The 27005-nt window shown below is 35.5% G+C and overlaps 1 protein-coding gene across 1 annotated transcript in view; it reads left to right on the top strand.

The window, feature by feature from the left end:
* Positions 1-27005, top strand: part of LOC111817646 (serine/threonine-protein kinase tousled-like 1) — a 93574-nt gene that overhangs the window by 41602 nt on the left and 24967 nt on the right. Inside the window, exon 2 of the mRNA XM_023719173.1 lies at positions 10036-10154. Coding sequence (XP_023574941.1) covers positions 10036-10154 — 119 coding nt within the window. The remainder of the gene's footprint in view (positions 1-10035; positions 10155-27005) is intronic.

A 27005-nucleotide genomic window follows, 5' to 3' on the forward strand; every position in this document is an offset into this window, starting at 1 on the left:
TCTATTTATTTTAGAGGAAGTTGCTTTTTAACCTACCAGAGTATTAGTGAAGAAGGATCATGTTTTGAGGTAACAGGCCCAGTTTACTTTGTGCAGAGAGGTTCACAGTCCATTAATCTGTGCAGAGGAAAAAAAAAAAAAAAAAAAAAAAAAAAGATGTTTAAGACCAGAATCAGAAGTAATTTTAGTGTTATAAACAGCATAGCCTTCTTGAATTCTTTTTGTTTTGTGTTCTTTCTCTCTTTCATTTTTTGAGATAGGACCTCCCTTTATGGTCCTGGCTGGCCTCAAAACTCTCAGCAGTCCTCCTGCCTCATCTTCTGAGTGCTGGAAGGATTTTTTTATTTTTTATTTATTTATTTTTTTTTTGGGCTGCTCAGGATGACTTCAGGGCAGGTCTGGCTTAAGGATGAGGGAGTCCAACCACAGCATCCTAAGCCTGACTGCTTTGTTTCAGCAGGCACTTAAACACCTGAGCTAATGGGCAGGTCCCGAGTGCTGGGATAACAAGCATATACCACTACCCTGGCTTGTTTTGCTTACTTTCAAGTGCATTAAAAAACTAGTGAAAAGAAATGAATAACTTTTGAAGTATTTTCTTACTAAAATACCTTCTTAACTGTCACAGTTTTTCTAAGAAAAATGTTCTCGGCCTCACCAGATTTAATATGAAAAGTGTTAGTAAAAGAAAAACCTTAAATATTCTGTATAAATAAACATACCAAACATAATATGAAAACAATTAGACTGGGATGAATTAACATTTTTGGATTTTAGAAGGTTTTAAATTTTAAAATGTAAGATTATGAAGACTCAGTAAAAGACTACTATTAGATGTTAATGAATGAACTATTTTTTTTTTTAAATTTTTGGTAACTGCTAATTAATTTTAAAACATGCTTCAGAAATATTTTGTTTTTGTTTTCTGTCAAGAAGATGAAGGTTTGAGCCAGGGAGATAGATTGGTGGTCTAAGTGCCTGCTTGGCAAGCCTAAGGACCTGGGGTCTATCCTGGTAACCACGTGCTCTGCTGCCCCCACTACAAGTCCGAGGTGTCCCAGCTGCATAGTGAGAACTTGTACCAAATAAATAAATAGATTTTAAAAAGATGAAAGTTTAGACAATTATTAAAAGATGATACTATGAGAAAACTTACTGTTCTAAATAAAGATGGTATCAATATAGTAATATTGACTAACCAGAACCAATAAATAATGTATATTTATTGTATATATAATATACATATATATAATGTATATATATATAATGTATATTTATCACGCATACATCATCTTTGCCACCTGAAAGGCTATTTACAATAGTCTTTTTAAGATAGGTTCGTATAACAAGGTCTGGAGCCCAGCAATTTCAGAGATGACTTTTGAGGTCTGCACAGTCCTATGGATAACCCACTATGACTACTGGACTATATTGGATTATTTTGCTGAATTCATGCACCTACAATATTTAAATGGCAATGGAATACCCATCTCTGACAAAACTAAATGAAAAGGGGGATATAAATGAAGGACCATTTTGTATCTGTATATACAAAATAGTTAGGATAGATATAGATATACAGCTACTTTCTCTTAATTCAGTGAGAAGTAAGATTTGTACTAATAGTGTTTGTACAGGATATCATGTCTGCATCTTGGACTATGAGTAACTACTACAAAGACAATATGCAATGTATTATTGTAACTGTCCTACTATCCTGTTTTGAAACTGTCTCGTTACTATTTGTTTCTCAATAAAATTAATTTAAAAAAAGATAGGTTCCTATGTACTAGAGTTCAAATGAGTTCAAACTGTGTACTTCATTTATGTTTTTTTAAAATTTTTTTTGTATACAATGTTATTTCTAATTTGGGCATTGGCAGCTCTTATTTTTATATATCTTGTATTTGCAATTGTAAAGTTTGAGGAATGGTCTAGTAAGAATAGTAGCATGCAACATAACAAAAAGATGGCGTTTTTTTTTTGTTTGTTTTTTTTTTTTTCTTTTTCTTTTTCTTTTTCTTTTGTTTTTGATTTTTTAAGACAAGGTCTCAGTGTGCAATTCAGGCTGGCCTTGAACTAAGTAAGTAACCCAGGCTGAACTCCTCATGGTAGTACTCCTGCCCCATCCTTCTGAGTGCTGAAATTACAAATATGCACCACCATGCCTGGCAAGGTTGTTGTATTTTAAATTGGGATATGCTTTAAGAATGGTATGGTCTTTAGCATCTATTGCAGTGTTTTCAAACAGTAAACATTTATTATGTAGTAAATAATTCAATGAGTTGCTTAAATTTTTTTAAAAAAATTTTATGGGGCATAGTGCCCCATGTCAGCTGTTCCCACCTACCTGTGGAGGTCAAAGCAGATGGATCAAAGTTTAAGGCCTGCTTGAACAATTTAGCAATATCCTATTTCAGAAGAAAAAAGAAAAGGAAAGAAACCTCTGGAAGTGTAGCTTAGTAGTAGATTGCTTGGGATGTGTCAGAAATAACTATTTGATTCTTTGAAATGTTCTCTCTAGAACAGTGGTCAAAAAATATATATTTTTGTACTTCATGTGATTTTTTTAAAAGCCCAGAGAATAACAGTACTTTGTGATATGTAAAATGTGTCTTAGTATCTACAGATAATCTTAAGTCTGACGAAAGTACAGTCAGCTTTTTTTTGCATTACGGTGGCAGAGCTGAGGAGTGTTGATAGAGTTCATATTTGCCTTTATTTATTTTAGACAGGATCTCGCTATGCCGTTCAGGCTGGCCTTGAGCTCACTTTGTAGCTCAGGCTAGTTTCAAACTCTGAAATGATCCTCTTGCCTCAGCCTTTCCAGCGCTGGGATTACAGATGTGCACCACCACATCCAACTTGTTTATTTTTGAGACAGAGTCTCACTGTATAGCCCTAACTAGCCTTAAACTCAGGCATTCCTCCTGCAGCCTTCCAAGTGCGATTACAAGTGTATGCCACCATGCCCAGTTATATTTGTCATTTTTGTTACTCTGCTGTTCTTTGGTGCATGCAGTAGTTACCCTTCTATTGCTGGTACAAAATACCTAACAAAGAAAACAGAAGATGTGACAGAGAAAAGCTGCCTGCCTACCTAATGCCATCTGGGATCCAGAGAGACGAGGAAGGAGCCAGAGAGGAAAGGGCCAAGGACCAAATAACGTTCCAAAGTCACCACCCTGTAACTCATTTAGACATAATCAAAAGTGTGCTTTAATCGTAGGCATCTGTCAAACCAGTCAAATTGACAGTATTAACTGTAACAGTGCACTACAGATGTCAGTGCTGACAGTATTTTGAATGCCACATCTGTTGTTGGTCTCTAAGATTAATTATCGGTGCATATCTATTATACAGAAACAGGAAAGGAAAATGGACTTTGAGTTTGTGGTGCTAGGAATTGAACCTGGGGCTTTGTGCGTGACCTTCCTTTACAGCACATTGGAATCTGGATGATTTTGTTGTTTAGATCTCAAAACTGTTCTGGTTTTGTAGCAGCACTATAGCTGTGGCAAAGGAGTAGAAGTTAGTTGGAATTCCCTAAGCCTATCTTGCAACATGCCCAGCTCACAGGAAAATAACAGAAGTTAGAAAACTTGAAGTATAGCATAATTCCTTCCTGAAAATAAATGAAAATTTAACTGCTGTTAGTTAAATTATGTTTCATTGCAGCAGTCAGAAATTATGTCTGGAGAAAATAGAATTGTTTTTAAACTATTACCTTTTTTGGCAAGAACAGTTGATTTGAAGTTGAGGACATTTGGAGTGACGTTAACAGTCAATTAAAAAACAAGGAAAACGATTTAGAGTGGTCTTCCTGGGCTCTTGTTAAGTGAACGGATGTTATTGATGCTACTTAGTTGTTTGTATAAAAGGACTCAATGTGATGTTCGAAGTGGCAGAAAATTAACCTAATAATCTTTGTGGAGGAGCTACAGACAATATTTTCAAAGTTGATAAAGCACTAAGTAGATTCTGCGAAGATGTGCTTACAGTGATTGGTGATAAAATATGTGTGTGGCAGAAAGAGGCTTAGTTGGGCAAATTTACAAAGCTTGCAAAAATGTAGTCAAAGCCTGTTTTTCCAAGCAGGCACTTTAAACACTTGAGCTAACCCACAAGACCCCAAAATTTCTTACTTCAAAATCCACCTAATTGTGTAATTGAGATACTGCTGCCTAACCTTTAATTGGAATTGATTAATTTGCTATATTATGACATACTGAAAGGTAAATCCCTTTTTTTGTTTGTTTGTTTGTTTGTTTGTTTGTTTTTTGGCAGAACCGGAGATTGAACTCAGGCCCTTGCACTTGTCAGGCAAGCGCTAATTCGACTGAGTTATCTCCCTGGCCCCTGAAAGGTAAATCTCAAAAGAAGAATGTAATAGAATTTTGTATGTATTTTCAAAGTAATTAAATATATTCAGAATGATATGCTTCTGTGGGAAGACATTTTCAAAGATAAATATGTAAATCTCACTACAGATCAGCATTCATGCAAGATAATTTGCAGTAGTTTTTGATAATAGAAAATACAATAAAGTGAAGTATTACCACCCAAAAGGAATCCTATTCTTTTTGTAAGCCATTTTGTATTATAAAAATATTATACTCAGTGTGGCCTATACATGCCCTATAATCCTAGCTCAGAGGGAAGATGAGGCAGGGAAGATTGCAAATTCAAGCTCTACCTGGGCAGTTTAGCAAGATCCTGCCACAAAATAAAAACTAAAAAGAGCATAGGGTTGAAAATGAGGGAGACGTTATGTATATTTGTGAATTCCACAAAATAAATATTTAAGAGCTAAAGATAGCTCAATGATAGAGTATCCATGAACTCAGTCCTGCCCCACCGTGTGTGTGTGTGTGTGTGTGTGTGTGTGTGTGTGTGTAAATACTCAGTTATATCCTGGGTTTCACTAATAAAGTTTATAGACATTCCTTTGCTTGTTATGTAAATAAGTGATATTACTTATTGTGCTCCAAGAACTGAAATATTATTTATCCATTTAAGGATTACAGATCTCTGTTCTACAGCAGTCTTTTTCAAACATTAATACATATAGTAATTACCTGGGGATCTTACTCTGTTGATCTGTAGAGAATCCTACAGTTTGCATTTCTTACCAGCATGTTATTTGGAATGGTTGCTCAGGTCCTTAGACTGCATTTTTGACCAGCAGGATTCTAGTATTCAAAGTTAGATTTCTAGACAATAATGGTACATTTGTTAAGCCTCTGTTATGTGCCAGAGGTTATTCCAGGGGCTCTTGTATATATTTCTTCTTTAAAAAGTCTTAAAAAATTATTAGCACATGTTAATGAATTCAGCCAATGTTGAGCAAAAATTTTTAGTCAGAAAGTTGTTTCTGTGGCTATATTTTCTTCTAAGATCTCATGTGGAGGGCTGAAATCCCAGAGGAAGCTGTATATCTGAGAAAAATAGTGGAAACCAAATACCTCATTACTGGATCTCCAGTTCAAAGTGGGGTCTTAGATCCTCATCTTCCTGCTATATGTCTGTGTGCCTTCACCAGTTGCAACCCAAAGAGTAGGCATACTGCGGAGCACACATATATCTTGCAAGAATTTTCTCCCAATATTTTAATATTGCAATTGTCTTTTAAACTAGCAAAATTTTGATGAAGTCCAATTTATTGATCTTTCAAATTTTTGGAAGTTGTGCTAAAATACTCATAACATTTACCATGTTAACTAATTTTAGGTTTATATTTTAGTGGTATTAAGTACCACATTACTGTGACAATGTCACTACCATTCATTTCTAGAACTTTGTATCTCCCCCAGCTGAAATTCTGTATCCATTTGATACTAGTTCTGCATTCTACTTCATCTCTTATGTTCTGACAACCACCATTTTACTTTCTCTGTAAAAGAAAGATTTCAAATAATCAAGATTGATTATTCTAGGAAGTGTTATGAAATAGAATTGTACTTTTGTGACTGGCATATTTAAGTTGGATTAATGTCTTCAGTGTTCTCCATGTTGTAGCATGTATTAAGATTTAGCTCATCTTAAGACTGAATAATACTCATTTGTGCATTTATACCATACTTTATCCATTCATCTCTTGATGGGCACTTCGGTTGCTTTCATCTTTGGGTGTCATGAATAATGTTACTGTGAGCATGGGTATACAAATATCTGGTTCCCTGCTGCAGTTGTCTGTTCACAAGTGAAATTGCTCGCTCACATGCAGATTCCATGTTTACCTTGAGGGGCTGCTGTATTTTTTTTGACAGAGTTCACACTATTTTATATTTTCATCTGTGCTGTGTAAGGTCTCCATATCCTTGCTGCACGGCATAGCATACTTGGCTGTGAAAGTCACTTTTCTGTTACTTTAACAAAACACCTGAGATAATCAACTTAAAAAGAGGCAAGATTTACTTTGGCTTATAGTTTCAGAAATTTCATTTCATGATCAGTTGACCTTGTTCTTTTGGGCCTGTGACCAGGTAGCATATCATGAAGGAGCATGTGATAGATCAGAACTTCTCACCGTAGGTCACCTGGCAAGTGAAAGGAAGAAGAGGGATCACAATCCCAGTATCTCTTAAAGGTCATGCTGCCAGTGTCTTCACTTCCTTCCATTAGGCCCTACCTCTTAAGAGTTCTGCCACCTCCCATAGCACCACTGACTAGGGACCAAGGCTTCACTACATGGACCTTTGGGAGACGTTCCAGATCCAAACTATAGCACTTGCAAATACCTTTGAAAGAAAGAAAAAAAAATAGCCATTGTAACTGTATATAAATGAAAAGTACAGTGTGCATTGCTTTAGTGATTAATGTTGAGCATTTTTTCATATGCTTATTGTCACTTTGTTTATTGTCTTTGGAAAACTTGCTCATTTTAAAAATTGATTTAGTATTTGTTTTTGTAGAGTTGTAGTTCTTTATATATTCTAAATATCAATTCCTTATCAGATATATGACTTGTATTTTCTCTGTTCTTTGGGTTGTCGTTTTGCTTTGTTGATTGTATTCTTTGATGCACAAAAGCTTAATCTTGATGAAGTTCAACTTTTCTTTGATTTTCTGTTCTTTTGGTATCAAATCCAAGAAGTCTTGAAGAAGTCAATTTCAGGAAGCTTCCCTTTGTTTTCTTCTAATAGCTTAATACTTTTAGATGTTCTTTGGTTATCGAATGATCTAGGCGGTCTTTTTTTTTTTTTTTAACATTTATTTATTTAGTGTGTGTGTGTGTGTGTGTGGCCAGCTCAGCCCACCAGGGGGCAGGGCTGGCTGGCATGTGGTGCTGGGGGATTGAACCGTGGTCCCTGTGCTTTGCCAAGCTTGTTCTAAGTAGGTACTTTAGACCACTGAGCCATCTCTCCAGCCCCTAGGCGGTCTTGTTGAGTCATTTCATGCAAGGATTTATCTTCTGGGCTATTTTGACCCTTTAGTCTTTATGTCTGTTTTTAATCCCTAGTACTATATATAGTACTTGGTCGAACTTTGAAAACTAAAACTGTGTATTTTTGTTTTACTTCCGTTCTTACCCTAAGCAAGGAATAGTAGCTTCAGATGTAGTGGGAAACAGAAACAAAAACATGAAAGCATTGGTATTAGGGATAATGTGGTACAAATAATCATCAGGAAAGATTTAAATGATAATAGCATGAAATTCAAACTAAAGTGGTATTTTAGGGTTTTTTTGGTGGAACCGACGATTGATCTCAGGTCCTTGTGCTTGCCAGGCAAACAGTTATTCTATTGAGCCATCTCCCTGGCCCCTAAAGTGGTATTTTAAAAAGACATAACTAAAAGCAGAAGAAAGCAAGGTGTGAAAAGATGCCAGAGTGATTAAGGTACATATGAAAGATCTCCTGGATATTTAGAAGAAATGGAATCAAAAGCAAGAGATAAGAGTTAGTTTTTTTATAGGAAGTTATTATTTCCCGTGATAGAAGAGGAATGAATGGAGAAGGCATTCAAGAGTAGGAATGTAGGGCCGGCCAAATAGCTCAGTGGATTAAAGCATCTGCAAGCAGGTACAGGGTACAGGAGTTTGATCCTCAGGTCTGCTATCCTGGCCCTGCCCCTGGGGCGCGCTGAGACTGAGAGGTGATTGAGACTGGGTGTGGTGACGCATGTTTATAATCCCAGCTCTTGGGAGGCTGTAAACAGGTGGAGCACTACAAGTCTGATCTAGCAGTGAGACCCTGAACACCCTGTAGACCCTTCCCTAAAATCCTAAAATGAAAAGAAAAAAAACAAAAACAAAACAGGAATGTAAATAACCATTTAAGGGTGACTATTATCCTCCATCCAGATGAAGTTGAAAGAAAAAAACATTTTTTTTTTTGTTTTTTGGCAGAACCGGGGATTGAACTCAGGCCCTTGCGCTTGCCAGGGAAGCGCTTATTCCACTGAGCCATCTCCCTGGCCCCGAAAGAAAATTTTAAAGAGTAAAGTATATAGGAATAGCTGTTACATTTTAGGAAAAGAATGTTAAGGTATATGGAAAGATCTAGTCTAGTTTGAAAAGATCTCCAAATCCTTCTAAAATTTGAATAATACCTTCTCTGCTCCCTTTGAGAACCACCCCTTTATGCTATTTCTAGATTCTTATCAGAATTAGCAAACAGATAAAATAATTTTTAAGAGCTTAATTGAACTTTAGGCTGTTTAGTTTGCATGGTAACAATTACATGAGGATACGAAGCCCCCCTACATTCTCAAGGTGATTGTTGAGTAGTAGATGTTACCTCAGTAATCTATTTTATCTATATATGTGTATTTAATTTATCCAGCAGGAACTTAAAACTCTAAAATTGGTCTTCTATATTTCCATGTACAGGATTGGTCTCCATCAACAAATTCAGTCAACTGAAGGGTTGAAAATATTTGTGGGGGGGTATATGTTGCATCTATATTGCATATCTATAGATTTTTTTGTCATTATTCCTTAAAATATATAAGACTATGTAGGATTTATACTTTGTTAAGTATTATAAGTAATCTGCAGATGATTTAAAGTTTAAGGGAGGATTACATAATTTGTGTGTAAACACTACATCTTTTATGTAGGTAGTTTAGCATTCAGAGTTTGATATCCATAAGAATCCTAAAACTGCCTCCCATGGGTACTGCAGGATTGCTTTACAAAAATTCGTCAGGGAAGTAACTGCTGTAAAACAGACCTTTGCAATTTAAAATTAGTCACTCAAATAACATAGGTACAAAATAAATATTAATATCACTTAGCGTATAATAGGGAGAGTACAGTATGAGCAGTATTTTTCAGACTGGATTTATAGCCAATTAATGGCTTGTGAGGTGAATTTAATGGCTCAGAACCAGTGTGCTCCCCATTTTTTATGGATTAAAATAGCAAAGATTGTACAGGACTTTTATTACTATAGTGAAATAAACTTGTTTTATGAAAACTTTTGTATATAGATATGTATGTGTCTTTTTTGTATACTCAATTAGATGAAAAGTGTTTCTCACTGTAAGTTGCAGTCGGAACTAGTAAAAATCAGCAGGACATGGTGGCACACACCTGTTTTCCTAGCACTTAGGAGGCTCAGGCAAAATTGTGAGTTCGAGCCTGGCTTATGACATATATTAAAATTCAAAGCTACCTAAACTACATAATAAGACACTCTCTAAAACAAGACCGAAAACACATTTACACATACAAAAAATCATAATGGGCCACGCATGGTAGCATATGCCTGGTAATCCCAGCACATGGGAGGCAGAGGCAGGAGGATCATCACAAGTTCAAAGTCAGCCTGGATTATGTAGTGAGACTATTTCAAAAACCAAACAAACCACAGTAGAAATCTACTGTAGGACATTTTAATAAGTAGGTATGGATGTTATAAAGGTCTTAAAAGCCTTTTAATTTCATTTCTTTATAGCATTCATTCATAAGTTTTTATTGACATCTCAGCTAACTACATATTTTGTTGTATATGAATAAGCATGTATGTGCATCTGTATAGATGTGCATATACCTATGTATTTATGTATTTTTCTTGTTGTAATTTTTAGGTGCAATGGATGAGCTTCACAGTCTGGATCCAAGAAGGCAAGAGTTACTGGAAGCTCGATTTACTGGAGTTGCAAGTGGAAGCACTGGGAGCACTGGTAGTTGCAGTGTTGGAGCTAAAGTGAGTAAAATTTTAATCCTTATTTACTATTCTTTGTATTAGTTGATCTAAAATATATTTTGTAGGGGCTGGTGAGATGCCTCAGTGATCTAAAGCACCTACTTAGAACAAGTTTAGCAAAGCACAGGGACCACAGTTCAATCCCCCAGCACCACATGCCAGCCAGCCCCGCCCCCTGGTGGGCTGAGCTGGCCACACACACACACACACACACAAATAAATAAATAAAATTAAAAAAAAACATGTTTAAAAAAAATACAAAAGAAAATAAAATATATTTTGTAAAGGAACTATATATATGCCAAAGAATAGATTATTTCCCACCCCACCCCTTTCTTTGTGGAGCTAAAGATCACACTTAGGATCTTGTGCATACTAGGTGTGCACTCTACCATTGAGCTGCACACCAATCCGCAGAAGTATGTTTAAGTACTCCTGAGATTATCACTACCGAGATAATCTCCCCAATTCAAAGTCCTCATCCTTAAACATACCTGCAAAGTTCCCTTTACCACATAAGCAAGCATAGTCACAAGTTTTGGAGGTTAGTGTATAATCATTATTAAGGATCCTTTACTCTGTACCATTACACCATCATTCTTTTATTTCTTAATTTTTTTCTTTAATTTTCTTGCATAGTTGGGAATAATGAACAAAGAAAAGTAACAGTGAGATAATTCCTAGGCTGTTTCTATACTAACATATTTAAAAATACAGGAAAATGTGATCAGTAAGGTCCCATGATATATATTAGACTTATAAAAAAGGGTCCAATTGACATCTAGTAATTTTAAGATCAAGTGAGTTTTATTTAAAAATAATTTTTTTATTTCTTTTAAAAAATCTTTTATTTTTATTAATTTTTTTGATACAGGGTCTCGGTATGCAGCTGGGACTCATAGTGCTTCTCCTAGCTCAGCCTCCCCAGTGCTGGGATTACAGGCATGCATCACCATGCCCTGTTTCAGTGGCTGTCTTGGTGCCCCAGGCTCATATAGCATGTGGTACTGGGTATTGAACCTGGATCCTTTGTGCTTGTCAGGCAGGTGCTTAGGCCACTGTGCTGTCTCCCTAGCCCTCTTTGGATGATTTTTAAGAAAATAGTAAAAGTTCTGAATTATCATGATTCATAAATACAATAGTATGGTCAGAAAATAAGCTCAACAGCTAAAATTGAGATCCATTGATACCTCCTTTGATACTTTTTTTTTCCTCTTCTGGGCCTCAGAGATAGCTGTGGTTTCTGTCTTAAGTATTGTTCTTTTGTTGGTGGGACAAATACCTGAACTCAAAATTAAGGAAGAAAAGGTTTATTTAGCTCACAGTTACTGGAGGTTTCAGTCCATACTTGGCTGGCTCCAAGGCAGACTAGCTCATGGCAGAGAGCAACCTTTCATGGCAGCCGCAAAGAGCAGAGAACCAAGGGAGTGGAAGCAGCTCAGGCAGCTAACTAGCCTCTCATCCCTTATATTGTAATGCAAATTACCTGCCTCAGGTAGATAACATTCCTATTAGGTCTTTTCCCAGACACCCCGACAGTGATCATCACAAACTCCAGAAGCTGCCCCCTGACTGCATGAGGCTTTGGGGGGGACACCTATACACAAACCATAACAGTTTCTTTTATTCTATAGTTTTACTCTTAAGGCTTGCCCATTAGTCTGTCTAGGGTCTATTTTTTATATGAGGGGAGTTCCATTTTATTCTTTTCTCTACCTGTGAACCAGTTTTCTTCACAGTGCTCCTTAAATTGTTCAGATGTTTTCTTTTCTGTTTTGTTTTTTTTTAATCAGAAGTCAAACTCAGGAAGGACCTTGTGCTTGCCAGACAGGTGTTTATGCTACTGAGATATATATCCCCAGTCTCTTGCCAGTATGTTGCCACTGATTTTTCCACTATTACTACGTATGTGTGTATCACTATTACTATGCATGTGTGTGATTTATGTACTTATCATGTATACCATTTGTTATATGTTGAATATATATGATTGCTATATATATATATATATATATACACACACACACATACATATGTTTGTGTGTGTATATATATATGGGTCTGAATTTGCGTTTTTATGCTAATATCACATTAAAAGTAGGACAGATTCTTTTCAAAAGTCAACTTACTTATGGATCTTTATTCTCATAAAATTTGAATATATGTGTTTGTTAGCATGTGGGAATTATTCTTATTATGGTTTATTTATGTCTTTTTCTTCAGAAGGATTATAACCATTAAATACATAGAATTTATAGATTAATATGGGAAGTACTTTTTTTTTAATTTTAGGTAAGGGTTTACAAGGTGTTCAGGTTCTCACTACTAGGTTGGACTCTTAGTGATCCTCCTGTTTACAGCCTCCAAGAACTGGAATTATAGGCATGCTCCACCATGCCCAGTTTCAACTGCTCTCTCAGCGAGAGGCGCTGAGCCTGTGTGGCAGGCCCGGGGATCAAGCCCCCAGCCCCTGCGCCTGCTTGCAGGCACTCTAATCCGCTGAGTTATTTGGCCGGCCCTGGGAAGTATATTTAAATACATGCAATATTTTCTGCTCATTCTATTTTTTCTGTGGAGTTCTTACTATTTTTTGGTTATTCTTGGATACTTTGAAATCTTTGCAGATGATAAATTTATTGTTTTCTTGTTCAGTATTGCTAGCTTAGGATGCTTTTGATTTTTGTAATTTAGTTTTATATCTAGCTTGCTTATTTTTGGTCTCATTGTTAATAGTTTGTTAATTCTGTAAATTTCTCTAAGGGAAATAATTATCCTTCAGTACTATCTTGTTCTTGCCCTAATAGAGGGAATCATCTGAAGTTTTGCCTGTGTAATGTTTGCTTCAGTTTTAGGGTATATATCCATCACTAAGTTAAGAAATTACTTTTATATTCCTGGTTGGTTAAAGTTTTTTTGCTTTGGGATTGTTTTATAAAATCACAAATGATGTTCAAGTTATAAAATCTTTTTGTTGGTTTCTGTTTGGAATTATTAGTGTGGTGATTTATATTGGTATATGTTTTACAAAATATTGACCCTTGTTTACATTTGTGATAAATTTAGTTATTTTCTTCTTTTTTAAAGAGAATACAAAATAGTAATAAAAAAATTAGAAATGATACAGAATTTCACTATACAGATAAAGTGAATTCAATAGTATTTGTTGTATTGCATAGTTTTGTCTTCAAATTAGTTGTTCATATGATCAGATATATACATACAGAATTGGGAAAAAATGAAAAAATTATCAGAAATTAATGATAGGAAAAGAAAAATAAAAATGAAAAAAAGAAGGCAAGAAAAAAAAAATTAAGCATTAACAGTTCCTTTTCATAGATCAGCAGAAATCCACAGTGCAACTTCCAAACCATCCTGCTTACATACATAAATATATCTCTTTCCCCCACAACTCTCCTGTCCTCCTCATCTCAGTAGTTGCTTCCTTTGAGCAGGTTCATTCCCTTCTCACAATATCTATTGTACCCTTCAGATTTTACTTATCTTTTCAGGTTCTTATATTTAAGGAGACAGTATGATGTTTGCACATGAGGGTCTGGTCTAGTTGCATCCACATACTGGAAATCAAGCCTCAAATTTATCCTTTTTAGTGCTGAATAATACTCCATTTTGCAAAAATATCACATCTTCTTTATCTCTTCCTCAGTTGATGTACATTTGGGTTGCTTCCAAGATTTAGACCCATGACTGTCCCCATACTCTACACTAGTCAAAATGGATCAAAGGTTTAAACATTAAAATAGAAAAAAATCTGCTGGCGGAAAATGCTGGTAGAAATCTTAAAGACATCGGGTATGTAGAGAGTTCATGAACAAAAACCAAACTGCATAGGAAATACTTGAAAGAATCAACAACTAGGATCTCATCTTTTTGAAGTTTCTGCATGTCAAAAGAAACCAACAGGGGGCCTGTCCCTTAGCTCTGTTCACTAAGTGGCTGCTTCAACAAAGCAGTCAGGCTCAGGTTGCTGTGGTTCAATCCCTACAACTCAAGCCAGCCAAACCTGCCCCGAAGGCATTCGGAGAAAAAAAAAAAGAAAACAATAAGAAGAAAACCCATGAACTAGGAGAAAATAATAGCTAACTGTGCCTCTTACAAAGACCTATATAGAACATAGGAAGAAATTTTAAGAATCAGTCCCCCAAAATTCAAAGACCCAATTCAAAAATGTGCATGTGAAATGAATGTACACTTCTCAGATGAAGAAATGCAAGTATGAAAAAATGTTCACATTGGTCATTTGAGAAATGAAAATTAAAACAACACTGAGATTCTATCTCACCCAAGAAACAGTGGCTATCTTCAGAAAATCAACCAATAATACTGGAGGGGCTATGAGGAGAAAAGAACCCTCCTCACTATTGGTGGGAGTGTAGACTGGTACATCCACTATGGAAATTGGTGTGGAAATTCCACAAAAAGCTAGGATTGGAAGTCCCATTCAACCCAACTCTTCCCCTCCTGGGTATTTTTCCAGAAGACCTGAAAGCATCATACCAGAGTGATTTGTATGCACCCATGTTTAAGGCAGCACTATTTGTCATAGATAAAGTTAAATGTACGACTACATTTTTCAGATTTGATGCATTTCACACACATATGTATACTTGAAGGAAATAGATATGCAGTCTGGAAGAGTATAGTTCAATGACTTTTAACAAATACAGATTGCGCTTGTAATCTGTATCATTTTCAAGATACAGGACAGTTTCCCCACTGTCTTGTTTTATAACTCAGTTTCATGCTAACCTCAAAGTGAACTGGGCTTCTTTTACTATTTTCATATATATGGAAATGTTTTTGAGAATATGAATAATCATTCACCTGTAAAACTGTTAGCCTGGGATTTGTTCAGAAAGGAAATTTTTTATTACCTACTTTAATATTTTGTTTCTTAATCCATTTTATTTAAGCTTTTCAAGCTTAGTAGTATGCATATAATTATGACTCTTTGAAAATTCTTGTTTCCTTTCTTTATAATCTTACTTTCTATTCCTGTCAGAGTTCTGTTCAGAGAAAAAGATGCTTGTTTTAATGTTTCTCTAGTCTTTTCCCACTTTCATTTGAGATTTAGTATATATATATATATATATATATATACCAAATCCTTAATACAATCATTATAAAATGAAGTATATCCTAATAAAAAATAAAACTGAAAACAATTCAGTTATAATTCACTAGTTGTCGTTATTCTTTGATATTGTCACTTTTGAGATCTTGTATCCTCATTTTCAGACATAAGTTGATTTGGTTTACCTTGTACTTTTTCTATAATAAATGTGAGTAAGCATTTCTCTAAAGGTTCCTGCTTGGTTTTACTGAAAAATGGCATTTAGGAACCAATATGTGGGTGCAGAATAGGGTTGTTATGTGTTAGTCTCTTAGAAGAGTAATAGCTAATATAGAATCAGAAAATCACTATTTAATATCCTCAAGTATTTGATTAAGGCAGATATCATTGGATGCTAAAAAAAGTTTTAAAGAATAGTTTATATATAAAGTTAGTAATCTTTCACTCCATAGGTTAGCTATTTAAAGATTTAAGCTATGGTTATAATCATAATTAACAAGGTCAGACTTTTCATTGGCCTATTACAGAGAGTATAACATTTGCTAGGTCAGTTCCATAGGAAGTACAAAATTACCAAGTTAATGCTGCAAATGTTAATTTGAAACTAATCATGAGAATATACCCCTTATATGTTCCCCTGGATAATTGGTCTGTACTCATCAGAGTATTCAGTGCCATGAAAAACCAAGGAGTATAATAGGGCTGTTTTAAGTTGTAGGAGAGTAGAGACACACCATCCAAATGTAGAGTATGGGTCTATGAATCTTGATGTACTCCTGAATTGGGGGAAAACCATTGTATAGGGTATTTGAGATAGTAGGAAAATTGGAGTATGCATGGATGTTGGAAGATAATATTAAGTTGGTATTTTACTCTTTTCCCAATTGAGTAAGTGTAATTTGAAAAATATATATAGGCAAAATTATAGAATTGAGACAGTGGTGAGCAGTGACTTAAAATATTAATATTTAAATTGATGGTGATAATGCACCTGTAAAATGAATAGTTGCTTAGGAAAGTTTTAATAATGGTAAAATGGAGAATTTTTTAAAATGTAGAAATAAAAGCAGTCTTCAGGATCCAGTTTCTCTTTGATGTATTAGGAGAGGCAGGTAGGACATTATCTAGCACTACAGAATAATCATTGAGTTTTGATGTGTCTGTAGAGAAAAAATATGTGCCAAAATGAAGAAAGTGAGCATAGAACTTTTAAAATTACTGCAGTGGGTTGTTGAGGATAGAATACAATCGAGATATAACCCAAGGAAAGTAAGGAAAGGAGGAAGAAACAAGAAGACATTTTATTTTTGTATCTTGTTTAAGATAGAATAAAGTATATTTTATCACAATAAAAGAGAATCCATTTATAGACTTGCAAAAAGCATCTCTAAAATTATAAAAATTAGAAATATAAGGAAAGAAAATATTACAGATAATCTCAATGAAGAATAAAGTACAATTAAATATAACTGATCAGTTTTTTCCTTAACTTGGAAACTTCCGAAGATTTCCAGTTGCATTTCAAATAAAATTGAGTGTTTTAAAATTTGTAGTGTTCCCCGCAAGGCCTTCAGATCTAGCTCTCACTGTTAATAGCTCCCCTCCTGCAGCACCCACTTGGCTAATCTCCCCAGTTCCTCAAACATACTTCTCCCTTGCTTCATTCGCATTTCTGCTCAAATGTCACCTTTTCAAAAGAGGCTTTCTTTCACTGCCCAATGTAGGATGTCTGTGTCTGTCAACCCCTTTCTCTGCTTCATTTTTTCTAGAATTTACTCGTACCTTTCTTAGTACTAAATGCTTATCATTTGTTCATTGTCTCTCCTCTTGTAATAGAAACTCAGTGAACACTTGCAATTGATTCATTTTTCACCGTTATATTCCAGGAATATGCAGTAGAGCCAAGACTCTTAATACATATTTTCAGATAAATAAATGGATAGCAAATAAAACATTCTTCCAAGCCACAGACCTTGACTTGAACAAAGATGGGTATTTTTTTTAAAGATCAAAGAGTCACAAGAAATACAGTTGAATATTTTTACATGTCAATTCTAGAAATAGTGAATTTATTAACATTTGTAGTGCAAGATTTTAGTTGTTTTTTTTTTTTTTTAGATTTAGGTTCAGATATGTGTAAATTACCAAGACCAGATAGGATTTCTTTAATGCAGTTGATAAGTTTGTTTGATGGTTATATATTCTTCCTTCTAGAGTCAGTCCTCATTCTTTGAGGATTCCATATTTGCAAATTCACCAGTTTGCTAAAATGTATTTGTAACTTCAAAATCAGTTCTCTGATCACTTTTATAGTACCAAAGTCCTGTGCCTATGCAAAATAGAGAACAGTGTGAATCATCTGAGTCTGAACAAAGTGACACTTTATTCTTCAAGCTTTCTTAGTGTAAATAGGTATTTTCCCAATTTACTTATTAATACATGGTTTTCATATTTTTTGTTGTTCCTAATTTTTATTTCATTGCTAAAATCCAGTGCAGAAAGCTGTGGTGTTTATAAATGCAAGTAAGCTGTGATATGCTTTATGGTGAAAATATATGCACTAATACACTTTATTCACATGTGAGCTATAAATCTATAGGCCATGAATTAAATGGTGAGTCACAGTGTTTATTATTAAATAAGTTGTCTTTAAACCAAAACACATAAAACAGGATTATGTGTTATCAGTTAAAAAAAATCCTGACCAGAGGTTGCAGGAACATAACTCAATGTTTCCTCTAGGAGTGATGGTTCCTTATTAACTAAGTTAGTAGTCATCATAAATAACATTGTAAACAATAATAATCATAATAAGAGTAGACTGGCAAAAATAAAAAGAAATTTTATTCTATCATGTCATTATGTTTACCCCAAGACTACTTCATATACATACACACACAACACACACATATATGTTGTAGGCACTATGTCTACACAAGCAAATTACATATTCTTTGGTTCCTTTAGTCCTAATATTTAGGTCTTCAGTACATTTTGAGTTAAGTTTTGTATGTATGAAGAAGTGAATACAAATTCATTCTTTGGCATGTGGGCATCCAGTTGTTTCAATACCATTTATTGAAAAGTATTCTTTTACACATTGAATTGTCTTGGAATCTTTGTCAAAAGTCAGTAGATTTATAAAGGTATGGGCTTATTTCTAGATTTTCAGTTCTACTCTACTGATAACTCTCCTAAGTCTCTTGTATTGCAGTATGACTTTTAGGCCAGCTTCTGTGAGAAGATATCTAGGCTATAGGTAGGGATTTTAGTGAATGTGTAGGATAGTTTGTGAAATTTGTCATCTTAATAGTATAGTATTCTTTTGTATCTTTATGCCACACCAGCTATATTAATATAACTTTGTACTAAGTTTTGAAACTGATAATGTGTTTCTACCAACTGCAGGTTGTTTGGGCTATTCTGGATCTCTTGCATTTCAATATGACTTTTAAGAGTAAGAACAGTTTTTATGAAAAGACAACTGAGGTTTTTGTTGGAATGAATGTCTAAGTTAATTTGGGGAGTATTGACATTTAATAAGTCTTTAATCCATGAACAGAAATGTCTACATTTCTTTAGACTAATGTTTTGTTTTATAGATTTTGATATACAGGTCTTGAAGGATTTTTTGTTAAAATTATTCCTACATATATTATTCTTGCATTTTGTGTATTGAACTTATATCCCGAAACTTTATTGAACTTGCATATTAACTCTGATAGTTATATAATCGTGATTTTTGGAATTCCATGGTATTTTCCATACGAGAACACATTGTACTGTAATGATAAGAGTCTGCTATCAGGATTTATCTTCAGTTGACCCTAGGACTGACACCTTTCACCATAGGTTTGTCAAGGGCTGGCGAGATAGCTCAGCGATCTAAAGCGCCTGCTTAGGCAAGTGTGCAGGGTTCGATCCCTGGCACCACATGCTGCGACAGCCCCACCTCAGAGTACGCTGAGCCGGCCACAAAAAAAAAATAAAATAAAATAAAAAGAACTACCAAAAATCGTACTTCATTTAGGACTGGGAATATAGCTCAGTGGCAGAAGAACCTGCCTGGCAAGTACAAGGTCCTGAGTTTGATTTCCAGTACCACAGAAACAAAACAACAACATAGGTTTGTATAGAAGGGCAAGCCTATTGCAGTTCCCTTGTTCATTATTGAGTCCCTCAAGCTTGTTAACAGTGACACTGAGAAACTGTCCAGTTGTGAATGGAGTGACTTCTGTGGTTGAGTTACTTTCTACTATCCTTATCAGCTCTACTCTCATCCTATTTACTCCTCTAACCACTACTCCCACCCTGCCACAGCCATAAAAAGGAAAAAAATGTAGTCATCATAGTTCTGGTTTATTTTAATGTTGAATTCTCCTGAGGAGAGAAAGTGAGTTTAGAATGTGTGCTTAGGTGCCATATTCCCACTTTGATTTTTTTTTTTTTTTTTTTAAAGAAAATTAGATATGGCAGGGCGATAGCTCAGTGGCATAAGCACCTTCCTGGCAAGCATAAGATCCCAAGTTCAATCCGGGGTACTGCAAAACAAAAACAAATAAATAAGAATTAAAAGAAAAATTGAAATTTGTATACAGTAAAAAAAAAAATTAAATAGCTTTTAGAAGATTCAAATTGTTTGACAAAATGACACTTTTCTGAATCTGTGCCCTATTTTTCTGTCCCAAGTTTGTATCCCACCTTCCATCTTTCTTCACACTCACATTTTCTTCTAGACAGACCAGACCGCTTGTGGTTCCATAAATGGACTTTTTTGTTGTTTAGTTTTGGTATTTGCTTCTTTGTTTTGGTACCAGGAATTGAACTCAGGACCTTGTGCTTGCCAGGCAAGTGCTGTGCCACTGAGCTATATCCCCCACCTTGTTTTTTTTAAACATGTAGTTTACTTTATTTCACATATTATCCTTTTTATTTATGAGATTTATTATTGAATGTCAACAGTCAGATGAGGCAGCACTTTGAGAATGTTTTTCTGGCTACTTCTTGGTAGTTGATGTGCTCAAATCCAAATTTGGAAGACTTCTTATGACCTATCATGGACAGCTATGTGTATCTGAACAGAATTTATCTCATTATATTTTACTTATTTCCCTCTAGACTATTAAGACCTTGAGAACAATGACAATGGCATATCTCAGTTACTTGATTTAATTAATTAATTATTATATATATATATATATATTTTTTTTTTTTTGAGGCAGGGTCTCACTTTGTAGTTCACACTGGCCTTGAACTCACTATGTAGTCCAGGTTAACTTCAAACTCACAACAGTTCTCCTGCTTCAGTTGCCCTGGTGCTGGGGTCAGAGGCATGAGCCATCATACCCAATTGTAACTTGATTTTGGAGATGAAATAAGTAAGAAATCAAGGGCTGGGAAGATAGCTCAGCAGTCTAAGCACCTGCCTGGCAAGCACAAGGACTCGGGTTTGATCCCCGGTACTGCGTGTACCAAGACCCTGTATCAAATAAATAAATAAATGATTTTTAAAAAAGAAATCAAAACAGTATGCCATGATTCTAATACTATTTTGAAAATTTCAGAGACTGAGGCAATTGGAAAGCTAGTTTGATAATTTTATATATGTTAGTGAACAGGGAAAATACATGAACTTGTGGCCAGTCTAAACTTGCTCTAATATTATGCTTTTAGAGATGATGAGCACCAGCAAGCGCAGTTGAACTGAAAATAGGAATGATGTTTGCTATACTAATTGTTCTTACTACTAAGATAATAGTATCACATTAAAAACAAGACGTCTAGTTTAATCTCAGTTACTCTTCTCTCGTTGCTGGGACAGATACCCGAAACTCAAAATGAAGAAAGGAAAGGTTTATTTAGCTCACAGTTACTGGAGGTTTCAGTCCATATTCAGCTGGGTCCAAGCAGAGCAGCACAGAGCAGAAAGCAACTTTTCATGGCGGCAGCAAAGAGCAAGAGGGAAAGGGAGGAATGGCTGCCCCTCAAGCAGCTAACTTCTTTTTCCTGCTTACATCGTAAAGCAAATTACCTGCCCCAGGGCAGTTGCAGCATCCACACCCACAGTTATCACAAACTCCAGCAACCACCCCAAGACTGCTTGAGGCTTTGGGGGCACAACTATAAACAAACCATAACATGGTTGCTTTATTTCTTTAGCAATTTGGGGGCAGTATTAGGAAACCCAAAGCCTTGTGTACGTTATACAAGGTGCTTTAAGTTACATCCCCAGCTCCTGATAGTGTATATTTTAAAGTTTCATTTAATGTCCTTTGCAAGACATAACAAAATTACTGTCTCAGATGTAGTCATTCTAGTAATAGACAAATAGAGCTGCCATACTTAAGTAACTTCTAGGTGGGTATATCTTGGTTTTGCATATTGATTATCTCTTCCATGGGTGTTTAAGGGTGGTCTTAATAGTATGTTAAACTCGCATTTAAAAAAAAAATTAACATTTTTCACACTCAAAAAAATTCTCTTAAATAAAATAGGAAATATTCCCACTCACATGGGTGGATATTTTGAGAAATTATATCAGTGAACTAAAGATGTTCCGTGTAGGACTGACCAAATAGCTCAGTGGATTAAAGTGCCTGCAAGCAGATGCAGGGACCCAGGGTTTGATCCCCAGGCCTGCTGTGTCAGCCCTACCCCTGGGGCACGCTGAGAAGGCAATTGAGACTGGTCATGGTGGTGCATGCCTGTAATCCCAGTTCTTGGGAGGCTGTAAACAGGCGGATCACTACAAGTCCGATCTATTAGTGAGACCCTGAACACCCTGAGACCTAAAAATACAAAAAAAAAAAGTTCGTTATAATGGGAGAGTACAATAATAGCTTTTTCCTTTTATACACATAGGTACAATCTGAACTTTTAAACTCCTTAATATTTAGAATTAATTAAGAACAGAAATAATGGATAAATAGTAGGCAATTAACAGAGCCAAGAACAGATCATTGATGGTGCTGATTAAGATTGTGCGTGTGGAGGGGCCTGGCAAGATAACCTAAATCACCTGCTTAGGCAAGTTTATGCAAGGGCACAGGGACCGAAGTTTGATCCCAGCACCACATGCCACACCAGCCCGGCCCCCAGGGCGGGCTGAGCCTGCCAGAAAAAAGAAAAAAAAAAATATGTATGTGAACTGGAGGTGCCTACTTTACGGTCTTACTGCAAGCTGGTCCTAGTCAAAATATATCCATATTGCCTTCTTTAAAATTAAGTGTTATGGGTAGCAGCTGCTTCAGTAGAATGCAGTGGCCAGAGTTCGATCCCTGGTGTGCCATGCCGGCCCCGCCCCTAGGGTGCACTGAGACAGGGATTGAGACTGGGCATGGTGGCATGTGCCTGTAATCCGAGCGCTTGGGAGGCTGAGAACAGGAGAATCACTAAGAGTCCCATCTACATAGTGAGACCCTGTACACCCTGACCTAAATTCATTAAATTGAATGTGACAAGTAGACAGATCATGTTTGTCCACTCTAGATTTCCTGTCCAATCATTTATAAATAGCTTACATTTTATATCACTTTTTGGGATTTACAGAAAAAGAAACTAACATTCTAGTGTGGAGCAATTCACAGAATTGAAGAGAAGAAAACCAGACTTGAACAGGAACCTGGGCAACTGTGGGTGTCTAAGCAGTAGGAAGTGCTTACTTCTGATTTGTGGTATCTTTATTGGATTCACTCTTGTCTCTGCTCTGCCTTCCCCCACCCCATATCACTGTGGAAGCCCAAAGTTCTAGGGCCCATAGTCAATTAATTTAGCATCATTTTTGTATCTTCCCTTTGGCTTTTTCTTTGTAGGTGTGAATAGAGGGTATATATGGGAATCCTTAGAATTTCACTATTAGCTCAGTAGGTCAGTTTAGTCCTACCAAAAATATAAGTATGGCTCATTTTCAAAAATAAATTATGATGCTGTCTTGAAATTGAGATGAATTTTGAGCACCTAAAATGAGAAGTGCTCATTGTGGTTTGTATCATAAGACTTGAATTTCATATTCAAAATTTAAGACTATACTTTTTAAGGAAGCAAGGAATGTTCATATTAAATTAAATCTGGTTAGGTGGGGGCATCTATTGGTGAAAGTAGAGCATTACACTCTTAATTCTTCCCTCAAGAATTTCTGTCTCCTCTCCTTCTACCTTTCCCTCTCCCTTTTCTCCCCCTCTTCTATCGTCTTGTCTGTTTGTCTCTGACACACCCCTAATTTTTGTATTGTCTGTAGTAAAATTTGAATAACTTTGTGCAGAGCTAAGTTATCCTGATCTGTAGGTCCTGTGATCTCTGTTATAATTGGGTCTTTTCAATTTCACCATTGTAGCACTAGAATATCCCTAAATATATCAAGTGAGTGGCTATGTTCCTATCAAACTTGAATTGTAAAAACAGGTGGAGGACTGCAGTTGCTAACCTATGATCCATAGGAACTCTTATCTGGTGGAACTTTCTGAGATGGCCTTGTTTGTACCTGTACAGCTCAGAATGTAGTCATTAGCCACATGTGGCTGCTGAGGACTAAAATGTGACTTGTGTAGCTGAGAAAATTAAGTTGTAAACTTTAATAGTCTCAATTAAAAAACATAGCTGCTATTTAAATACCGTTTTTCTTTTGACAAGAATCTGTTGACAAGATTATCATTGAAAACTTTATAGGGGTATAAATCAGTAACCATTAGAAAAGTGCAAATCCAAACCACGTATGATATCATCTTTGCAAGTCAGGGTGACAATTATCAAAAAAACAAAAATAAATGCTGGCAAGGCTATAGACAAAGGGAACTCTTATTCACTGCTGCTGGGAATGTAAATTAGTGCAGCCATTATGGAGAACCATATGAAGATTCTTCACAGAACTAAAAATAACCTTACCATATGATCCAGCTGTCTCACTTCTAGTACATATATATGAAAGAAATTAAATCTGCCTATCAGAGATATCTGTATCCTGATGTCTTTTGCAACATTATTCACAATATCTGGGGTATGGAGTCAAGCAAAACATCCATTGACAGATGAATTTTTATTTGTTTGTTTGTTTGTTTGTTTGTTTGTTTGTTTATTTTGCGGGACCAGGAATTGAACTTAGGACCCTGTGCTTGCCAGGCAAGCACTTATTCTACTGAGCTATCTCCCTGGCCCTGACAGATGAATTTTAAAGAAAATATGGAATATATATACACAGTGGAGCATTATTGGTCCACAAAAAGGAATGATATCCTATCATTTATGGCAAAGTAGATGGAAATGGAAAGTAGTTTATTAGATGAACTAAAATCAGAGACAAGAGGGGCCGGGGAGATGGCTCAGTGGAATAAGCCTTCCCTGGCAAGTACAAGGGCCTGAGTTCGATCCCTGGTTCTGCAACAAAATAAATAAATAAATAAAATAAAATAAAATAAAATCAGAGACAAGAAATAGAGACAGAAAGAAATAACACATATTCTTTGTCCTGTGTAGAAGCCAAAAAAGTTGATCTCAGAGTGGAAAGAGGATTACTAGGGATAGAAAGAGGAATGGGGAGAGAGAATAGAAGGAAATAGGATGATGAATATCGAAATATAGATAGATTAAGTTCTAGTTTTCAGTATCATCGTACAACCACAGTTTACAACAGCCTATTAGGTATTTATAAAGAGCTTCAAGAGAGAACCTTAAATAATAAACGGAAATATTAATCACATTAATTTGGTCAGTGCACATAGTTATTGTATAATGGTCACTGGTATTGTCACTGTCACTTCTTAAATGAATTTTACATTCAGAGCATTTCTGTTATCGTTCCAGCAGGGTTTTGGGAAATTATAAATTAATAGGCTGATTGCAAAATTTATATCAAAATGTGAAGGTCAAGGCAGTCATAAAGATCATACTATTATGTACCAAGGAATATTGGTAAAGTTAGAGTAATTAAGTCAGTGTAACCTGATACTAGGAAAGGAAAAAATGCAACAATGGAATAGAACAGTCTAGTAACAGACAGACTTGTTTGTGTATAGGAACTTGATCTGTAACAAAAGCAATAGATACACAGTGCAGTGGGAAAAGGGAGATCTTTATCATAGGTGTGCTGGATCAAATGGATATGTGTATGTGAAAATACTCTCCATTCTCAGCTGTTACCATGATACAAATACAAGCTCTTGGGTAAACTATGGCTCTAAATCTGAAAGTTAGCAACGAGTGTTAATAAACAGTATTCATGAAGTTACAAAGGCACTAACCGTAAAGGCTGACATACAGTGAGTAGAACTCAAAGAGAGGTAAAGGTAAACCACAGAAGATCTAAAACCCAGAATGCTGAAAGAATTCTTACAAATCAAGAAGAAAAAGTCATACAACCCATGTTTAAGCTAAAATTTTGTAGCCCTATAATGAAAATTGGTAGAACTTTGTCCCATCCTTTCAACTGTAGATTCAGTCTTCCCAGGGGCAATAACTTATTTATTACACTTTATTTTATGCCTATTTAAAAATAAATTATTATAGTTCTGTGTCTTTTTCAGTTTTGGTTATTGACTTCTTATTATAGAAGATAAAGAATTACTCTTTTAAGTTGATCCAATTATATACTCTTTTTTTTTTTTTTTTTTTTGGTGGAACCAGGGATTGAATTCAGGCCCTTGCGTTTGCCAAGGAAGTGATTGTTCTACTGAGCCATCTCCCCAGACCCCTTATATACTCTTAACAGAAGTACACATCCTCACCCCATCCTAATTTTGTTCCCATATGATATTTCAACTTATTGTTAAATCAGTATTTCAGTGTTTATATTTTGACTGGAAATGTATTCATGGTTGAGCTATAAAAGATGTCATTATTACATTTCTCCTTTATATAACTTTTGAATAGAGTTAATAGTTGGCTTATTTTTTAAATTTTTAGTATCCATTGTGGTCATCTATATGCTCTCCAGCAGAGATATGCAGATATGAGTTATTTATTCTGTCACTTTTTTTTTTTTTTCCTTAAATCATCTACCCCACAGTCACTCTTCATTCTAATTTAGGTTAGCTATTCTTGTTTCTCAGGAATACTTACCTTAAAGTTTCCTTTCTCAATGATGAGGGCATTCTTTTTGTATCTGTATTTTTTTGTATCTGTATTTTGTATCTGTATCATTCTATTTGTATTTTGTGTTTTGAGCTTTTATTCCTAAATTCATTATGTATGTATGTATTTTTTAGTACAGGGTCTCACTGTGTAGATCTGACTCATAGTGATCCTCCTGTTTTCAGTCTCCCAAGCGCTAGGATTACAGCTGCATCCACCATGCCCAGTCTCAGTAGTAGTCTCAGTGTGCTCTGGGAGAGTGGAGCCAGCACAGCTTGTGGTGCCCGGGATCAAACTCTGGTCCCTGGGCTCTACCTAAGCAGGAGCTTTAGTCCAATGACCTTCTGGCTGGCTCTGTATTTCTTTTTCTTGGCTTATTCCTTTGCTTTGGTGTAGCAGATTCTCCAGTTACTTCATAAGAAAACAAGACATGGGTGATGACCATTTTGAGATGCTGCATATTTTCCTCTACCCACTCGGTTTTTAGTTTATTTAGGGGATAGAATTTTAAATTGGAAATCATTACTCAAAATTTCAAAAGCATAGTTCCATTGCTTCCCATCTACCAGTGTTGTTACAAGTGAGTATTTTGTTGTCATTCTGATTCTTGATCTTTTATTATAAGTGGTGACTTCTTTTTTGGATGCTTTTTTCTTTACTTAAATACTTTGTGGTTATTTATTTATTTATTTATTTAA

This window comes from Octodon degus, unplaced genomic scaffold (genome assembly GCF_000260255.1).
Source record: "Octodon degus isolate 3935 unplaced genomic scaffold, OctDeg1.0 scaffold00065, whole genome shotgun sequence".
NCBI lineage: Eukaryota > Metazoa > Chordata > Mammalia > Rodentia > Octodontidae > Octodon > Octodon degus.